We start from the raw sequence: 16,776 nt of genomic DNA, 5'->3' as shown, positions 1-16,776 counted from the left end.
CAGTGTGTATTAGTTGCTGCTCGCTGCCGGTGAAAATCTGCTATTTAAAAGGTATGTGGGGAAGGAGGGATGTTTGAGAGACCATATCGCATGCAGGCAAGAGAGAGAGAGATCAAATCACTTGTGGGACAGGACAGAGTTCTTCTGCCCACCCACCTTGGGCCCAGGCCCACCCAAAATTGGGTGTCTGGCTACGCCCCAAGACCGAGTGTTCCTGACGTTACAGTTTCTCTACCTGGGACAGCGGCAAAGAACTTGACAGCATCACGGTGCCCGTGGAAACAGATCTGGGCATAGTCAATGTTGCAGTACGGTACAGTGGGAGAGGTCGAGGAGTTTGAATGGTTGGAAAATCCTGTCAGAGAATAAGAGAGTTTATCAGACAGCGGCAACCAAGGGACAGGGAAGGTCTGGGAGAAGGAAGGGTCATATGGACATCCGAGATGTAGAGGGGGGAGGGAGCTCACCAGCAGAGAAGGGGGTGGAGATGACGGTACCACCCACGGTTCCGATCCACAACCTGTTACACTGTGCTGCCAGTGCCGAGACCTGGGTGAAGGGAGCCCCAAAAGTGCTGCAGCCTGTAAGGGGAGAGGAGAAGAGACCATTACTGCCAGTGCAACTCTTGTGGTGTTTGAAAGCAAGATTGGGGAGGGGGGGCATTTCTGAACTCAACAAATTTTTACAAATAAAATGGGTAGATGCATTTTCCAGTGGCGTTCCTAGGGGGGCTGACACCCGGGGTGGATTGCCGATGTGCCCCGTCCCCGGGTGCAGTGCGCCCCCCCCCGGTGCAGCGTGACCCCCCCGGTGAAAGGACACTCCCCCACCCCGGCGAAAGAACCCCCCCCCCGGGTGCACGCCGCTGGGGGGGTGCCGCGCGCCGGTCAGCTTCATTTGTTTTCATGCTCCCTCTGCCCTGGAACAGGAAGTAACCTGTTCCGGGGCAGAGGGAGCATGGAAACGAACGAAGCTGACCGGCGCACGGCACCCCCCCCCCAGCGGCGTGCACTCGGGGCGGACCGCTCCCCCCCCCCCCCCCCCTTGGTAGGCCACTGGCATTTTCTGATTCAAGGACCTACATCGAACAAGCATTCTGTGACCCAATGGGGACCTTGCATTTACCTTCCATTACGTACTTTACTTTTGTTGTGTTTTCAGAGATCAGGCATTTAAGTTGGATCTGCGGGGTATGCCTTTTTAAACAGGTTAGTCTTTAGTGATTTCCGGAAGTTTAGGTGGTCGTACGTTGTTTTCAAGGCTTTTCGTAATGCGTTCCAAAGTTGTGTGCTTATGTAGGAAAAGCTGAATGTGTAAGTTGATTTGTATTTAAGTCCTTTGCAGCTTGGGTAGTGCAGATTTAGGTACATCCGTGTTGATTCTGATGTGTTTCTAGTTGGTAAGTCGATCAAGTCTGTCATGTATCCAGGGGCTTCACCGTAGATTATTTTGTGAACCAGGGTGCAGATTTTGAAGGCAATACATTCTTTGATTGGGAGCCAGTGTAGTTTTTCGCGGAGGGGTTTTGCGCTTTCATATCACATTTTTCCAAATATAAGCCTAGCTGCCGTGTTCTGAGTGGTCTGAAGCTTCTTTAAGGTCTGTTCCTTGCATCCCACGTAAATTCCATTGCAGTAGTCTAAGTGGCTTAGTACCATTGATTGTACCAGGTTGCGAAATGTATCCCACGGGAAGAATTGTTTCAAGCGTTTGAGTTTCCACATTGAGTGGAACATTTTCTTTGTTGTGGATGCCACTTGGCTCTCTAGCGTTAAGTTACGGTCTATAGTAATGCTGAGGATTTTCAGTCTGTCTGAGATAGGAAGGGTGTAGTCTGGGTTGTTGATAGTTGTGGGGTTGTTCGCGCTGTGTTGGGATAAGAGGATGAGACAATGTGTTTTTTCTTTATTGAGTTTTAGCTGCCCATGAGTCCATGATGTTTAAGTTGAGTTTGATTTTATTGGTGATTTCAGTCAGTTTGGATTTGTACAGAATGTATATTATGACATCGTCTGCATATATGAAAGGGTTAAGGCCTAGGGTGGATAAGGACTTGGCTAGTGGGGTCATCATTAGGTTGAAGAGGATCGGTGATAGCGGTGATCCTTGTGGTACTCCGCAATCTGCTTTCCACGGTGATGATAAGCTAGAGTTTGATTTTACTTGGTAGGTTCTTGTAGTTAGGAAGCTCTTGATCCAGTTAAGTATGTTTCCACCAATCCCGAACTTATCTAATAATCTTATTAATATATTGTTGTGGATTTCACTTGGTTCTCTAGTGTTAAGTTACGGTCCATTGTAACGCCAAGGATTTTCAGGCTGTCTGAGGTGTTGATACTTGTGGGGTTGCCCGTGTGCTGTATTGGGATGAAAGGATGAGACAATGTGTTTTTTCTTTATTGAGTTTTAGTTGAAATACATTTGCCCATGAGTTCATGATGTTCAAGCTGAGCTTGATTTCGTTGGTGATTTCTGTCAGTTCGTGTTTATAAGGAATGTATATTGTGACATTGTCTGCATAGATGAAAGGGTTGAGGTTTTGGTTGGATAATGACTTGGCTAGTGGGGTCATCATTAGGTTGAAGAGGATCGGTGATAGCGGTGATCCTTGAGGTACTCCGCAGTCTGCTTTCCACGGTGATGATATGTTTGAGTTTGATTTCACTTGCTATGTTCTTGTGGTTAGGAAACCCTTGATCCAGCTAAGTATATTTCCACCAATCCCGAAGTAATCTAGTAGTCTTAGTAGTATATTATGGTTTACCATGTCGAATGCACTAGACATGTCGAATTGGAGGAGAAGGATGCTTTTGCCTGTTGCTATTTCCTGCTTGAATTTGGCTAGGAGAGCAATTAGTACTGTTTCAGTGCTGTGGAGGGGGCAGAATCCTGATTGCGGGATAGATGCTACTGGACAGTAGTTAGTGATTTCATTTGTTTTTTTCTTGGTATCTTTTGGTATTGGGGTGAGTAGGATATTGCCATTTTCCTTAGGGAAGAGGCTTTGCTGAAGCATGTAATTTAGGTGGGATGTGAGGTCTGCTATGAAGCGTTCAGGGGCGGATTTTATTAGGTAGCTGGGACAGGTATCTAGTGAACCTTCTAATTGCCTGGGTAACTGTTTCAACGGTGAGAAGAGCAAAGTTTGACCAGGTTCAATCAGCTGGGTATTCTCCAAAGGTTGGGTCCAACTCATTAAGGAAGTTTTTGATATCGGTGTTGTCCTGAGGTAGTGTGTTGCGTAAGTTTACAATTTTTTCATTGAAGTACTTAGCAAGTTTGTCTGCGGATGGGATGTCTGTATTTGTTGTAGTGACCAAGGTGGTGTCTAGGAGTTTGTTCACGAGTTGGTATAATTTCTTCGAGTCTTTGTAATCTTTCCCTATTTTAGTTTTATAGTATGATCTTTTGGTCTGTCTTATTGCATATTTGTATTTTCTTTGGGTTTGTTTCCATGTGTTGACTGTATGTTCATCTGCCCCTAGTGGAGAGACCTCACACTTACCATCCATTTTGCCCCCTCGTGGAGAGAACTGACACCCTCCATTCCATCCCCTGGTGGAGAGACCTGACACTTATCATCCATTCCACCCCCTGGTGAAGGAACCTCATATTATTCTACCCCCTGGTGAAGGGACCTCACATTTACCCTCCATTCCTGCCCTGGCAGGGATCTCACATATATCCTCCATTCCTGTCCTCAAGGGGACCTCACAGTCACACTTACCCTCCATTCCACCCCCTGGCGGAGGGACCTCGCCCTCCATTCTGCCCCCTGGTGGAGAGACCTCACACTTACCCTGCATTTTCTGCACATAGGGTTCTAGTTGCAGCTCCTGCAGTATCTGCCCTGTCTGAGCATGGAAGAGACGTAGGGTGGAGTCCAGACGTACAGACGCCCACACACCATCCATGGCTGCTGCCATATGCCGTACCTGCCTCTCAGGATGCGAGGTTGCCTCAAACCATTTCTGTGTTGATGTGGGAAAAAAGGCCTTCTATCATTGACAATATCAATTTTATTAAAAAAACAAAAACAAATAAACAATAGATCTCGGGGCCCGAGTGACTTATGACTATATGGGACAGTAGCTGTCTTGTGTTTTTCCACTTCATTTTTAACTCTTTGTTATTTTGCCAGTTTTCTCTCTCACCCCTCACCCTATGTTCTGCTTTACCTCGATCACCCTGAGCCGACATTCATTAGATAAGTCAAGTGATTAAAAGATTTATTCAAAAGTTTAAAGTTGAAACTATTTATTAAGATAACTTAAGAATGTTTGTAGATTGAAAGGAATCGATGAGGAGGTTGGTGGGTGAAGCTTGACGACATAAACTTTTGGTTGTCAAGTACCACCGCTGAGGTAATTAATCTTTACGTTTCATATTAGCGTGGGTCAGCTACATTGTGGTCACTTTTGGATACCAGTTACCTCGATCTTGGCCATGCGTGGATCCACCACATAAATCCGGTTTCTGTACCCACACCACACCTTGTCCCCAACAGTTACAGCACAGCGTATCGATTGGGGGGGCCTTCCGATCTCCACCACTCGGGGCGTCTCCAGGTCCCACTGCCGGCCTACGAAGGAAAAAAGTGGCAGAAAGTCGAGGAGATAAGAAGCAAAGTAGATCATCAATAAGATGAATAAATCAAAGGTCACAGAGGAAGTTAAGCTTGAGAATGGATTTTGCAGGGTTGATCCTGCTGGAAGGCTCACACCTACTTGCATTGCGATGGAAGATCGCCAACGTCCCGTCTCCCAGAGCAGCAATGACCCGGTCTCTGGTGTGACTGCAGAGAAGAAACATTAACATAGAGAAAGACTGCTCTATCTATCCAGCTTAGGAGTCTGTTGAACTTCACATCAGCTCAGGGGAGGGAGAAGGTACGAGAAACAAGGGAACGGAAATCATTCAAGGCCATAGAAGGTCCGTCTGACCACATGAGCCAAGAAAATTGAAGACCCTCAAGGCCACAAGAGCAAAGAGAAGAGAAGTCCTTTAAGGCCACAGGAATCAGTGTGGTTGTGAGCAACATGAAGTGAACTTTTCTAGTAAGATCTGCCAAGGTAATCCGGACCAGCTACTGTCAGAGACGGGATGCTGAACTCGATGGACAGCACTGCACACCACCACTTAGGTCCTTACAGTACCCCTTCAGCTCTCTCTTCTCTGATGGACCTTTCTACCATTTTCTCTAAGAGGTCCAGCACCCCCATGTCCTCGTGAGGGGCATTGCTATAAACTGGCACCTAGTCACAGTTGGCGCCAATAATTGGCAGTTACACATGTAAGTACTGGGCGTTATAAACAGTGCACATAAATTGTTTAGCAACTGCCAGGAGGCGTATATGTTGGCAGAGCATGGGTGTGTTGCCTACTGTCAGTTAAGCACATTGCATGGCACATTCAGGTGCATCCACTTGTTCTTGTCGTTAAGTAGGCACACCTAACATTTGGCCCACCAGTGCGGCTTTGAGCTAGAATTTTATAATGCCTTAGGCGTGGCTTTCAGCCATTGTAGAACTGAGGCAACGACTAGAGCCAACTCTTCCCATTCACGCCGTCGCATCTCAGCTTCTCTTCTCTGCTCACCAACTTCACACTGCTAGATCATCTCTTCCCATCAACAGCCCTTCCATTCGGTTACCAATTCCCCTATGATGTAAACCTCATTCCCTGGTAATGTGCTCTTTGCTAGAGAAAGGACCTAGAACCAGCAAACTCTCCAGACCCCAATCCCCCATCCTCTATCCCCCAGCAATCTGCTCTTCTTCCAGTCTCTAGTTCTTCTCACTGACAATAACACTATAGTCCTTGGGTAGATATGGTATCTTTAGGTGAGGAGACTCAAGTTGGTGATACTCACACAAGGCTGTGAATGGCGTCCTTCAGCTGAGCTGTCTGCAAGCACCTTCTCCAGTCAGAAACAGTGGGGTGTATGTGCAATCTGAGAGAGAAGTAAAGGAAAGGGAGGGTTACAAGAAGAACCGATCTTCTAGGGGGTAAATAGTCACCCAGTGGCAGTAAAGGTCTTGCTGACCACCACCACTGTTATTCTTGGATATTCAATGCCAGGTCATGTCCCAGTATGGCAATGCTTATGTGCTTATATGAATATCGACCATAAGACTATAACCAAAAGCCAAATGCTCTGCCATCTTTTTGGCAAACCATTTGGAAACAAACACTACATATCCCCGTGACATTAAAAAAGGAGTCAGTTTTTCTCAAGTCCCACCTTGAATATGTTCAGTTTCCACATAAAAGATTATTAGCACCGGCTTTGTAATTGATATTATCAAATCGGAAGTTCGCTCATTGTATAAATGAAACGTACCAACGGCACACAATTTCTTGAATCCATCGTTACGAACTAGCAGACTAAGCCCGCGGTTTCTTTCTGCACCGGCCTCTCAGAGAAGGACAAAGGCAGGGAGTGAGTGTTGCATTGGAATCAAACAGAGGGTCAGAGATAACACAGTCCAGTGTTAAATGAGCAAGTGTTCAGAAGATGGTGCTTCCCTTGGTTAGAGGCAGATAAGAGGCTAAATTCTGCATCATGACATGGAGATTTTATGTGTTTGTTTTAATTAGTTTTCTTTTTTTTTCCACTTGGGGGTTGAGTTTTTACTTCATTTTAATTTGTGTATGTTTGATTGTAACTCACTTAGATACTGTAGATAATGCGGGATAGAAATATGTTAAATAAATAAATAAATGACAGCATCCCAACAAGGGAAACTGTCTAAACGCTCTAGAGATTTAAGTTTGGGTTTTGGGGTGTTTTTTTTTTAGGAATTTCTCAGTTCTAGAGGTGAAAATTATTCCGTCCTCGCTACTAGTAAGGAGGTTACACTCTACCCCATCCCCATGCTACACGTCCTCGGTGAGAAAAACACAACTCCATGCAAAAATCCTACTATAGAAAGAAAATTGTGGCAAAAAACTAAATCAAGAAGTGAAATATATGCTAAATGGAGGAAAAAGAAGGAAAATGCAAAACACTGTAGAGAATATTCCCATTTTTCACTTGTACACTTGTCTAGTAACTTTGGCCTTAAGTCTTCATTTACCTGCCTTCCTGGGTCCCAAACCACACTGTCGCTAGGTGGCTCGATGTGGCCTCATTGTCAGAGGCTGTAGCAGTCACAGTCTCCTGGTCAGCTTCAGGGACATCTACCAAGTCCAGTCTATAACCTGTCACGAAAAACACAAATGTTAACACTGTAGCAAAATTGTTCCTATGTGACTGCTCTTCAGAATCTTGGCTCAGGTCCTATCACAAATCACTTTTATTCATGTTAACAACTTTGGTTACTGCAGAATAAACCTAGAATACAAGATCGGTATGCCTTTATTTCATATCTTATGTTGTCACACCGTCTAAGTTCAAATTTATTTGATTTACCTTTTTTATATATCTTTCCCCCCTTATCATAGTTTTATTGTAAATCATAGAGATGTGTTTTATTTTTTATATGGCATGAGTTATAGGGAAGGACACAAATGGAAGACAAAAAAAATTACAAAATGAATTTAAAAATTAGAATAAATATGTATTGTGTTAATTCCACCAGTATATACAAGAATATTATATAAGGCTAGTATCCACATATTAAATTAAGTGCTTTATATTGAAACATAGAAGGGAGTCAAGGTAGTGAATAAAGAAGGACAAGATAGTGGAAAAAAACAAAACAAAACAGGGAAATATTCAAGTCAGAGAAATCCCCATTCTGCCAGATACTTTTGACTGAACTGGCAACTGTTAGAAGCAGGATACTGGGCTACATGGACCCAATATAGCCAGGGCCATGCCAACACGGTAAGCGAGGTAAGCACGGCAGGAGGGCGCCGTCCTCTGGGGGGCGCCACGCCACGCCATGCTTACCTCGCCCTCTCCCATGTCCCAACTGCCCGCCCTCTTCTCCCCCCCAACAAGATCCCTTTTAAATTTACCTCCGGCAGCGAACGAAGGCGCAGCATCAGTGAAGGAGGCGGCGCTCCCGACGTCTCTACTAGTCTTCCCTTCGCTCAGTGTTCCGCCTTCTTCTGACGTCAAGGAAATGACGTCAGAAGAAGGCGGGACATTGAGCGAAGGGAAGACTAGAGACGTCGGGAGCGCCGCCTCCTTCACTGACGCTGCGCCTTCGTTTGCTGCCGGAGGTAAATTTAAAAGGAATCTTGGAGGGGGGAGAAGAGGGCGGGTAGTTGGGACATGGCCCAGGGAGCGGGAGGGCAGCGATCACCTTCACGGGGGGGGGGGGGGGGGGGGCGCACAATTGTTCATCTGCGCGGGGAGGCGCCAACTGATCATCTGCAAGGGGGCGCCTCAGACCCTTGGCACAGCCCTGAGTATAGCTATTCTTATATTACTACTACTAATCATTTCTATAGTGCTACTAGATGTACACAGCACTGTACACATTATATGCAGGTACTTTCTCAATGGAGGGTTAAGTGACTTGCCCAAGGTCACAAGGAGCTGCATTGGGAATTCAACCCAGGTTGCCAGGATCAAAGCCCGCTACACTAACCATTAGGCCACTCCTCCCTCTGCCCTTAAAGACAGATCAGTATTCCCCTCATTTCACATACTCACCGGGCACACTGGTAACGCACAGAATGTGGGAGTTGGGGATCACAAACTGGTCCACAACGTGGTTGGAACGGCTGGCGTCAATCACCATCACCTCACTGACAGAGTGAGTTCGGGAACAGATCCAGACCAAGCTAGGGGAGGGTTTGGCCTGCCAAGACAAAGGGGAGACACATGTCAACTGAATTGTTGTGAGCGAGGACACCCAGGTCTCAACAAGCGCATTCAAACTCTTACACAAAACCCTCAGGGACAACAGGAACAGCAATATGCTCACATCGGTGGATCCTGCCCCATGTTACATGCTCACACCCTCTATGTGTCCCTGCACCATACTCTCATAGGTCTGGTGTGCCACACAGTGGCCACAGGACAAACTGCAGCTAAAGGCAGAGCTTTACCTCTTTCTTGGCATCTCGTTCTGGGTCCATGTTGTTCATTCCAGTGGCACACCAAAGCTGAAATACATCAAAACAGCAGAAATAACAAAAAATAAATAAATAAAGATAGGAAACAAGACAAGGAGGAGGAATATGGAAGAATGAGGAAAAATAAGAAAAAGAAAGGCTGAAATGGGAAATTGTAAAGGAAAAGGGACTGTAGCGGTGAGAGAAACAGAATGAGGATGAGAGAGAAGGATGGAGGAAAAGAGAGACAGCGAGAAGGATGGAGGGAGGAGGCTAGGGTGAGCTCTGTGTAGACTTCATATTCACCTTGGTGCTGGGGTCCTTCTGATCAAGCAAACGCAGCTGTACCAGCACAGGGATCTGGTCACCGCTCCTCTCGGCCCCTGTGGCACCTCCCTGGCCCTCCTGGAATGAGGAAAGCAGTGCTGCATTATTGCTTTTACCAGAGGGTTAATTATTCTCTCTGTTTTATCCTTTATAATGATATAAATTTTATGCACGCTGTACAATCCATCGATTGAAAAGCTGGAGCATCGGCTTAAAGCCCTCAGCCCATATCACTCATACTGCTGCAGGCAGGTGACTGGGGACACTCGCAGGGACTGCAGTTTGATGATGGACGTCAGAGTCCTAGCGCTCTGTTTTGCAAGAAGGTTTAGCTTTAATTAAATTACACATCTGCCCCCTCCCTAGCCCCATTGCTCCTCAGCTCCCCTCCCCCTCCCCCAGCTACCTTTCTTACTAATGCCAGTGGGTAACTCCAGCCATGCAGTTGTTCCCGTCCATGTTTATTCCAGATGTGTGCTCGTATCTGGCGGTACTGCTCCCTCTTCTGCTGCCGCACAGACACGGCGGCGATGTCCCCGCTGTGGAAATGGAGGAAGAGAGTGGGGGGCGTGCGGTTACAGAATGGTTGAAGGCAGGTCTCCTTCATGCACAGCACAAGATCCAAGGAAAAGACAGACCTCCTTTCCATACTGAGCAGGTCTCCTTTATATAGAGTGCTCAGGATCACACCTCTTGCACAGGGCAATTACTCACTTGTTCAGTACCTATGTTTTATCATTCCCACCTTAGTAATTCGCTTATCCCTTATTTGTCCTGTTTGTCTGTCCTAATTAGATTGTAAGCTCTGTAGAGCAGGGACCGTCTCTTACATGGAATCTTGTTACTTTTTGGGATTCCGGAATCTTGCTACACTTTGTCCTTATCCCTGAGTGGAGGAGTAGTCTAGTGGGTAGTGCAGCGGACTTTAACCCTGGGGAACTGGGCTTGATTCCCACTGCAGCTCCTTGTGACTGTGGGCAAGTCATTTAACCCTCCATTGCCCCAGGTACCAAATAAGTACCTGTATATATGTAAACCGCTTTGAATGTAGTTGCAAAATACCACAGAAAGGCGGTATATCAAGTCCCATTTCCCTTTCCCTTATTTGTCCTGCTTGTCTGTCCTGATTGTAAACTCTGTTGAGCAGGGGCTGTACCTTCATGTTCAGTGTACAGTTGTGTACGTCTAGTAGCGCTATAGAAATTATAAGTAGTAGTAATCTTTGGGATTCTGGAATCTTGCTACTCTTTGTCCCTTTACCTTATTTGTCCTGCTTGTCTATCCTGATTAGATTGTAAGCTCTGTTGAGCGGGGACTGTCTCTTCATGTTCAGTGTACAGCACTATGTATGTCTAGTAGTGCTATAGAAATGATAAGTAGCAGTAGTCTTTGGGATTCCAGAACCTTGCTACTCTTTGGGATTCTGGAATCTTGCTAAGGGATTTTGGAATCTTACTACTTTTTGTCCTTATCCCTTATTTGCTACTCTTTGGGATTCTGGAATCTTGCTACTCTTTGTCCCTTTACCTTATTTGTCCTGCTTGTCTATCCTGATTAGATTGTAAGCTCTGTTGAGCGGGGACTGTCTCTTCATGTTCAGTGTACAGCACTATGTATGTCTAGTAGTGCTATAGAAATGATAAGTAGCAGTAGTCTTTGGGATTCCAGAACCTTGCTACTCTTTGGGATTCCGGAATCTTGCTAAGGGATTTTGGAATCTTACTACTTTTTGTCCTTATCCCTTATTTGCTACTCTTTGGGATTCTGGGATCTTGCTGTTCTTTGGGATTCTGGAATCTTGCTTCTCTTTTGGATTCCGGAATCTTGCTACTCTTCGGGATTTTGGATTCTTACTACTTTTTGTCCTTATCCCTTATTTGCTACTCTTTGGGATTCCGGGATCTTGCTGTTCTTTTGGATTCTGGAATCTTGCTGCTCTTTGGGATTCCGGAATCTTGCTACTCTTTGTCTTTTTCCCTTATTTGTCCTGTTGGTCTGTCCTGATTAGATTGTAAGCCCTGTCGAGCAGGGATTGTCTCTTTATGTCCAATGTACAGCGCTGCATACGTCTAGTAGCGCTATAGAAATGATAAGTAGTCGTACTTTCCACATTGCTTAGGATCACATCTCAAACACAGGGCAAGTTTTTACAAAACACACAGGGTCACAACCAGAGCACAAGGCAAATGTCCCTTTACACAATGCTCAGGGTCACATCCTAAGCATATATGTCCTTATTTTGTATCAGGGGCAATGGAGGGTTGTGACTTGCCTAGAGTCACAAGGAGCTGCAGTGGGAATCAAACCCAATTCACCAGGATCAAAGCTCACCACTACTGGTTAGTGCCGTGGGCTTTGATCCTGGTGAATTTGGTTTGATTCCCACTGCAGCTCCTTGTGACACTGGGCAAGTCACTTAACCCTTCACTGCCACAGATACAAAAATAAGTACCTATATATACTATGTAAACCACTTTGATTGACACCACAGAAAGGCAGTATATCAAGTCCCAGCCCCATTAAATACAGCAAGGACCAAAATGATAAAGGGGATGGAACTCCTCTCGTATGAGGAAAGGCTAAAGAGGTTAGGACTCTTCAGCTTGGAAAAGAGATGGCAGAGGGGGGCTATGATTGAGGTCTACAAAATCCTGAGTGATATAGAATGGGTAAAGGTGAATCAGTTTTTTACTCTTTCAAAAAGTACAAAGTAGACCGACACGGCAATCACAGTTATCTGCCAAAGTATGTCTCAGACGAGACAGAGCTTATGTTGTGGCTGTCCCCAGCTTCCATCTCACTTACTCTGTCTGAGAGGCGTCCAGAGATGAGATGCCCCCACTTCCTGCGGGATTTGAGTATGTCACAGTGGAAACAGAGTGAGGAGCGTGCATCTGGGGCGAAGAAGCTGAGGATTTGTCTCCCACATCAGAACTGAACAAACGGTCAAAGCTACAGAGGAGAAAGAGAAAAGAGCAGAAGTTTATTATTTGTACAGGAAATGAAGCAAGCCATACCTTGAGGAACTCACAGCTTATGCAGCCCCAGCCTCTCCCAGCAGGAGGGGCTCTAGGGAATAGTGAAGGAGTGCTGGGTGTGGGGGGAGGTCAAAGTTCTTGCAGTCCCAGCCTGTTCCAGCAGGAGGTGCTGTAGGGAATGGAGCAGAAGCACTGTGTATGGGGGAGAAACCACAGCTCCTGCAGTCCCAGCCTTTCCCAGCAGGAGGTGCTGTAGGGAATGGCGCAAAAGCACTGGGTGTGGGGAGAGACCACACCTCCTGCAGTTCCAGCCTCTCCCAGCAGGAGGTGCTGTAGGGAATAGTGAAGGAGTGCTGGGTGTGTGGGGAGGTCCCAAATCCTGCAGTCCCAGCCTCTCCCAGCAAGAGGCATTATAAATGACACTGGAAGCAGACACGGGCAGTGCAGTCACACCAGTGGCGTTCCTAGGGGGGGAGGTGGGTGCGGTCCGCCCGGGGTGCATGCTGCTGGGGGGGTGCCGCGCGCGCCTGTCCTTCGTTCGTTCCATGCTCCCCATGGTTCCTGTTCTGGGGCAGAGGGAGCATGGAACGAACGAAGGACAGGCGCGCGCGCGGCACCCCCCCAGCGGCGTGCACCAGGGGGGGTTCTTTCACAGGGGAGTGTCCTTTCACTGGGGGGGGGGGGTCACGCTGCATCTGGGGGGGGCGCTGCACCCGGGGGGTGAGGCGCATCGGTGATATACCCTGGGTGTCAGCGCCCCTAGGAACGCCACTGAGTCACACATACATTTTCCAGAAGGAGGATCTTCTAATCTGTGCATTCTGAACGTCCCTCGAAACCCTGTAAAATAAGCAAAAAAAATCAAATAAACTCCTAGAAGTTTCACTTTAAGGCTGACAGAAGTAAGAGAGGTGGGACACTGAGGCAAGCTGAGGCTAAGTCAGCCAAGCGGACGCCTCCTCTGCTGGACTCTATGGCTCCCGCTGCTGCATGCTGGGAGTTGTAGTTTGTACAGATCTACCTCATCTTCCAAATGATGGAGAAGGCCGTAAAGTCGCAATCTATAACCCCCTAGTAATCTGGTACCCCCCCATCCTATCCCGTGGCAGTGTGGACGGACAGACGGACACACCGAAGCAGCTCCGTCCTGCGTACAGCCTCTTGCAGCTCCATCAGCCTCTCTTTGTACTGGTTGCGCTCCATCAGCACCCGCGCCATCTCGGCCCGCGTGAAGCGCCGGCGTTGAGCCGCCGGCATATCCACCTGAGGAGAAGAGAGAGAGGCTGAGGAGTTACCGTGACAGCGCGTGCCTCACTTGCCTGACGCTCACCCTACAGCCCTCCACTGTGCTATTACAGATTCACGACCTGCCCTGCAAATCTTTATCTACATTCGCAAACCGTGTTCTTCCTGACACACGACATACCTCTGAGCCTTCGCTGCTCTGTTTCCTGGCTTCCTCCAATTCCTGTCGCAGCCTAGACAAAACATTAAAACATTTTTTTAAAAAAAGGAAAACCGATGGGAAAACATTTCAGTGTTTATTAATAGTCTCCAGAGTTAGTGATCTGGTAGAAAATGATTATAAATGGCCAATGTTCAGTTGCGTTGGTGTTAAAGAACAAAAGACCCTCGTACAGGTCAAGCAAGCAGACACCGCACAGCGAAGGTGACACACACAGATGACGTCGACGCAAAACGTCCAAAGGTCTCAGTGAGTTCAAATCAGAAGTATATTCAACAAATGTAGTGGACTCGATACGAATCGTGTTTCGGCCACAAAGGCCTGGCTCAGGAGTCCCTGTAGTGTAGAATTAATATCTCCTCAGCGCTCCAGTTTTGATATCTCCATAATTCGGCGGTTTGTTTTTATACATCGTAGAGTGCTGACGAGATATTAATTCTACACTACAAGGACTCCTGAGCCAGGCCTTTGTGGCCGAAACACGATTCGTATCGAGTCCACTACATTTTTTTTTAATAAACTTCTGATTTGAACTAACTGAGACCTTTGGACGTTTTGCGTCAACATAATCTGTGTGTATCACCTTTGCTAAGCGGTGCCTGCGTTGACGTTAAACCCAGGAATTCAATGCTGGGCCATGTCTGGTATCCGGCATTGAACTTCCGGGTATAGAGAGCCAGTCAAGTGCGATATTTGGCATATCTATTCAATCTGTATATTAGTCTTGCAGCTGTATTCTGTATGATTTGCAGATTTTTTCTGATATTGACACTTAATACCAAGAAAGAGAACGTTACAGTAATCCAAGTGAGGTAGAATTAACATTTCGACTAGTAGAACAAAGACTTTTTGGCTTTTTGGACCTGGAGAGACCACTCACAGGGAGAGGTCTGGAATAAGTAATCTGTTACATATAGTCGAAAGAGCAAAGTCTACCCACTAGCACTGGGATGGTCTGGCTTGGGGCATGGGGCAAGGGATGGGATATCGTCAATTGTTAATTGTTACTATGTTCAACAAATCTATGTTGTCCGATATTATGTTTGCAGAAATATGTAATATTTGGATGTAGTTAGAATGATAACTGGCTTTGTATACGATATTGTTTTGTACTGAAAATAAAAAGGCAGAATGGGAAAATTCCTGGGTTGTGATGTTAGTGACTGCTATAGAGTTTTCTTCCTTCAACCATGTGAAACAGATTGAAAGAGCTTCGAATAATTGGATGTCGGTTGGTCCATATTCAGGAAATGTATTAGCTTTAGAAAACTCAAGGTTGGTTAATAAAAAGGTAAAGAAAGGAAACCGAGCTTCTTGCTTCCACCCTGTTACCTCTGCACTTCCTGCTCCGTCTCGCGGATTTTCATCTGCCCACGTCCCAGGTTCTGCTGCAGAGCTGCCACTTCCCGCCTAAAGTCCTCCCTCTCTGCTGTCAGCTCCTCCACACGAGCAATGAGGCTCTTTCGAGCCACGTCAACCACCATCCTGAAAAAGTAAGTTGAACATGAGATGGAAAGCACCTCACTCCCCATCCCTTTGACTCAGTGTGGTGTAAGTTTTCTGCCCCCATGACTCTACTCCCAAATACCCCCAACGGTTCTCAACAGCAGACCCCCAGATATCCAACACACCAAGAGTAAACTGCTTCTAGGGAGAGAAATTGAGCAGGTCCCCAGACCCAAACGCATAATGATGTAACCAATCGCAAAGTGAGATAAATATGAGCTTACCGCCTTATGCCCGACATCCCAAGAGGGGGAAAAGCTGAGAAGACCCATAGATACACTGTGAACAGGGAGCCTACTTCTGCCAGAAATGAGAAACATGGAGCAGCAGTCACTGCATACTCACTGGAACCAAGGCATCAACACCACACGCCTACTGGAACCAAGGCATCAACATGGCACACCCACTGGAACCAAGGCATCAACACCACACACCCACTGGAACCAAGGCATCAACATCACACACCCACTGGAACCAAGGCATCAACACCGCACACCCATTGGAAACAAGGCATCAACACCGCACACCCACTGGAACCAACATATTAACACAGTACACCCATTACAACCAATTAACACTGTACACCCACTAGAACTAAGGCACTACCATCTCAGGGCCCCTGAGAGCTACAGAAGAGGCTTCATTTCCTAAAATGTGGCTCATTCCATTCTATAACTGGAACACAGACTTTACCACAGCGCCTGCAGGGGTTCTGGACCTGTAGGCAACCTGTGTAAGAGGTCTCTGGCCCAGAGATCTTACTTTTCAAGCACAGTCATGGCAAATCCTAATGAGGCAAATTTTTCCCCAGACTACTCACTGCACGTCTTTCAGATTTGCATTTTCGGCCATCAGCACTTCCAGAGAATTCCCAGTTCCTGGAAGGAAAGACAGACAGAGGTTCCTCCTCAAGCTCTGCTGACATGGATAACACTGGCCTATTTTATTGTGGCGCCCAAGTCATGGCCTTTTGGCGCAGGAATGGCATTATAACAGTGCAAGCAAAGTTTTGGACCCTCTCCTGGCCATGCTCCCTTTCGACTTGCACGCTAGAGGATTTCGGCATGGGGTCTTATAGAATAGCGCGTAAGAAGAAGCACGGGCAAATTCCAGGTAGTGCCAATTCAGCGCAATTATTGATTGTCAAGGCTCATTAATTCATACTTGATAGCTTAGTTGCGCGTGCATCTCGACACAGAATCTAAATTTCACCAATTTTTCAACGCCATATTTAGAATCCAGGGGTAAGTTATGGAATACTGCTTAGCAGCCAACTAGCACTTATGCAAATAACTGTAACAGTCTTAAGTATAAATGCTAGTATTCTATATCTTAGGGCGTGATTGGCACCTAATGTTGGGGAAGCTGTTATAGAATGAGGGGGCTCATGGCCCCATTGAACTCAAAAGCACCACACTTAGCAGGTTTGCCAAAAACTCACAGACTGGGAATTTTATATAGTAGAATCAACCAACCAATCAAAAAGCT

General features: G+C 46.5%; 1 protein-coding gene across 4 annotated transcripts in view; it reads right to left on the bottom strand.

Annotated features, from left to right (window-relative positions):
• LOC115466497 (C-Jun-amino-terminal kinase-interacting protein 4-like) overlaps positions 1-16,776 on the bottom strand; it is a 35,447-nt gene that overhangs the window by 3,719 nt on the left and 14,952 nt on the right. For 3 of the 4 annotated variants that reach the window (XM_030197757.1, XM_030197758.1, XM_030197759.1), the window contains 17 exons: positions 16,109-16,166; positions 15,115-15,267; positions 13,744-13,795; positions 13,450-13,580; positions 13,104-13,157; positions 12,145-12,291; positions 9,746-9,878; positions 9,319-9,417; positions 9,007-9,063; positions 8,609-8,756; positions 7,080-7,203; positions 5,873-5,953; positions 4,728-4,795; positions 4,434-4,582; positions 3,800-3,971; positions 468-581; positions 236-355 (listed from right to left, as the gene is read on the bottom strand). In XM_030197757.1, coding sequence (XP_030053617.1) covers positions 236-355; positions 468-581; positions 3,800-3,971; positions 4,434-4,582; positions 4,728-4,795; positions 5,873-5,953; positions 7,080-7,203; positions 8,609-8,756; positions 9,007-9,063; positions 9,319-9,417; positions 9,746-9,878; positions 12,145-12,291; positions 13,104-13,157; positions 13,450-13,580; positions 13,744-13,795; positions 15,115-15,267; positions 16,109-16,166 — 1,860 coding nt within the window. The remainder of the gene's footprint in view (positions 1-235; positions 356-467; positions 582-3,799; positions 3,972-4,433; positions 4,583-4,727; positions 4,796-5,872; positions 5,954-7,079; positions 7,204-8,608; positions 8,757-9,006; positions 9,064-9,318; positions 9,418-9,745; positions 9,879-12,144; positions 12,292-13,103; positions 13,158-13,449; positions 13,581-13,743; positions 13,796-15,114; positions 15,268-16,108; positions 16,167-16,776) is intronic. The other variant, XM_030197760.1, reaches the window with a different exon arrangement.

This window comes from Microcaecilia unicolor, chromosome 3, assembly GCF_901765095.1.
Source record: "Microcaecilia unicolor chromosome 3, aMicUni1.1, whole genome shotgun sequence".
NCBI lineage: Eukaryota > Metazoa > Chordata > Amphibia > Gymnophiona > Siphonopidae > Microcaecilia > Microcaecilia unicolor.
The sequence above is the reverse complement of the archived record's forward strand: the minus strand, read 5'-3'. Positions and strand labels throughout refer to the sequence as shown.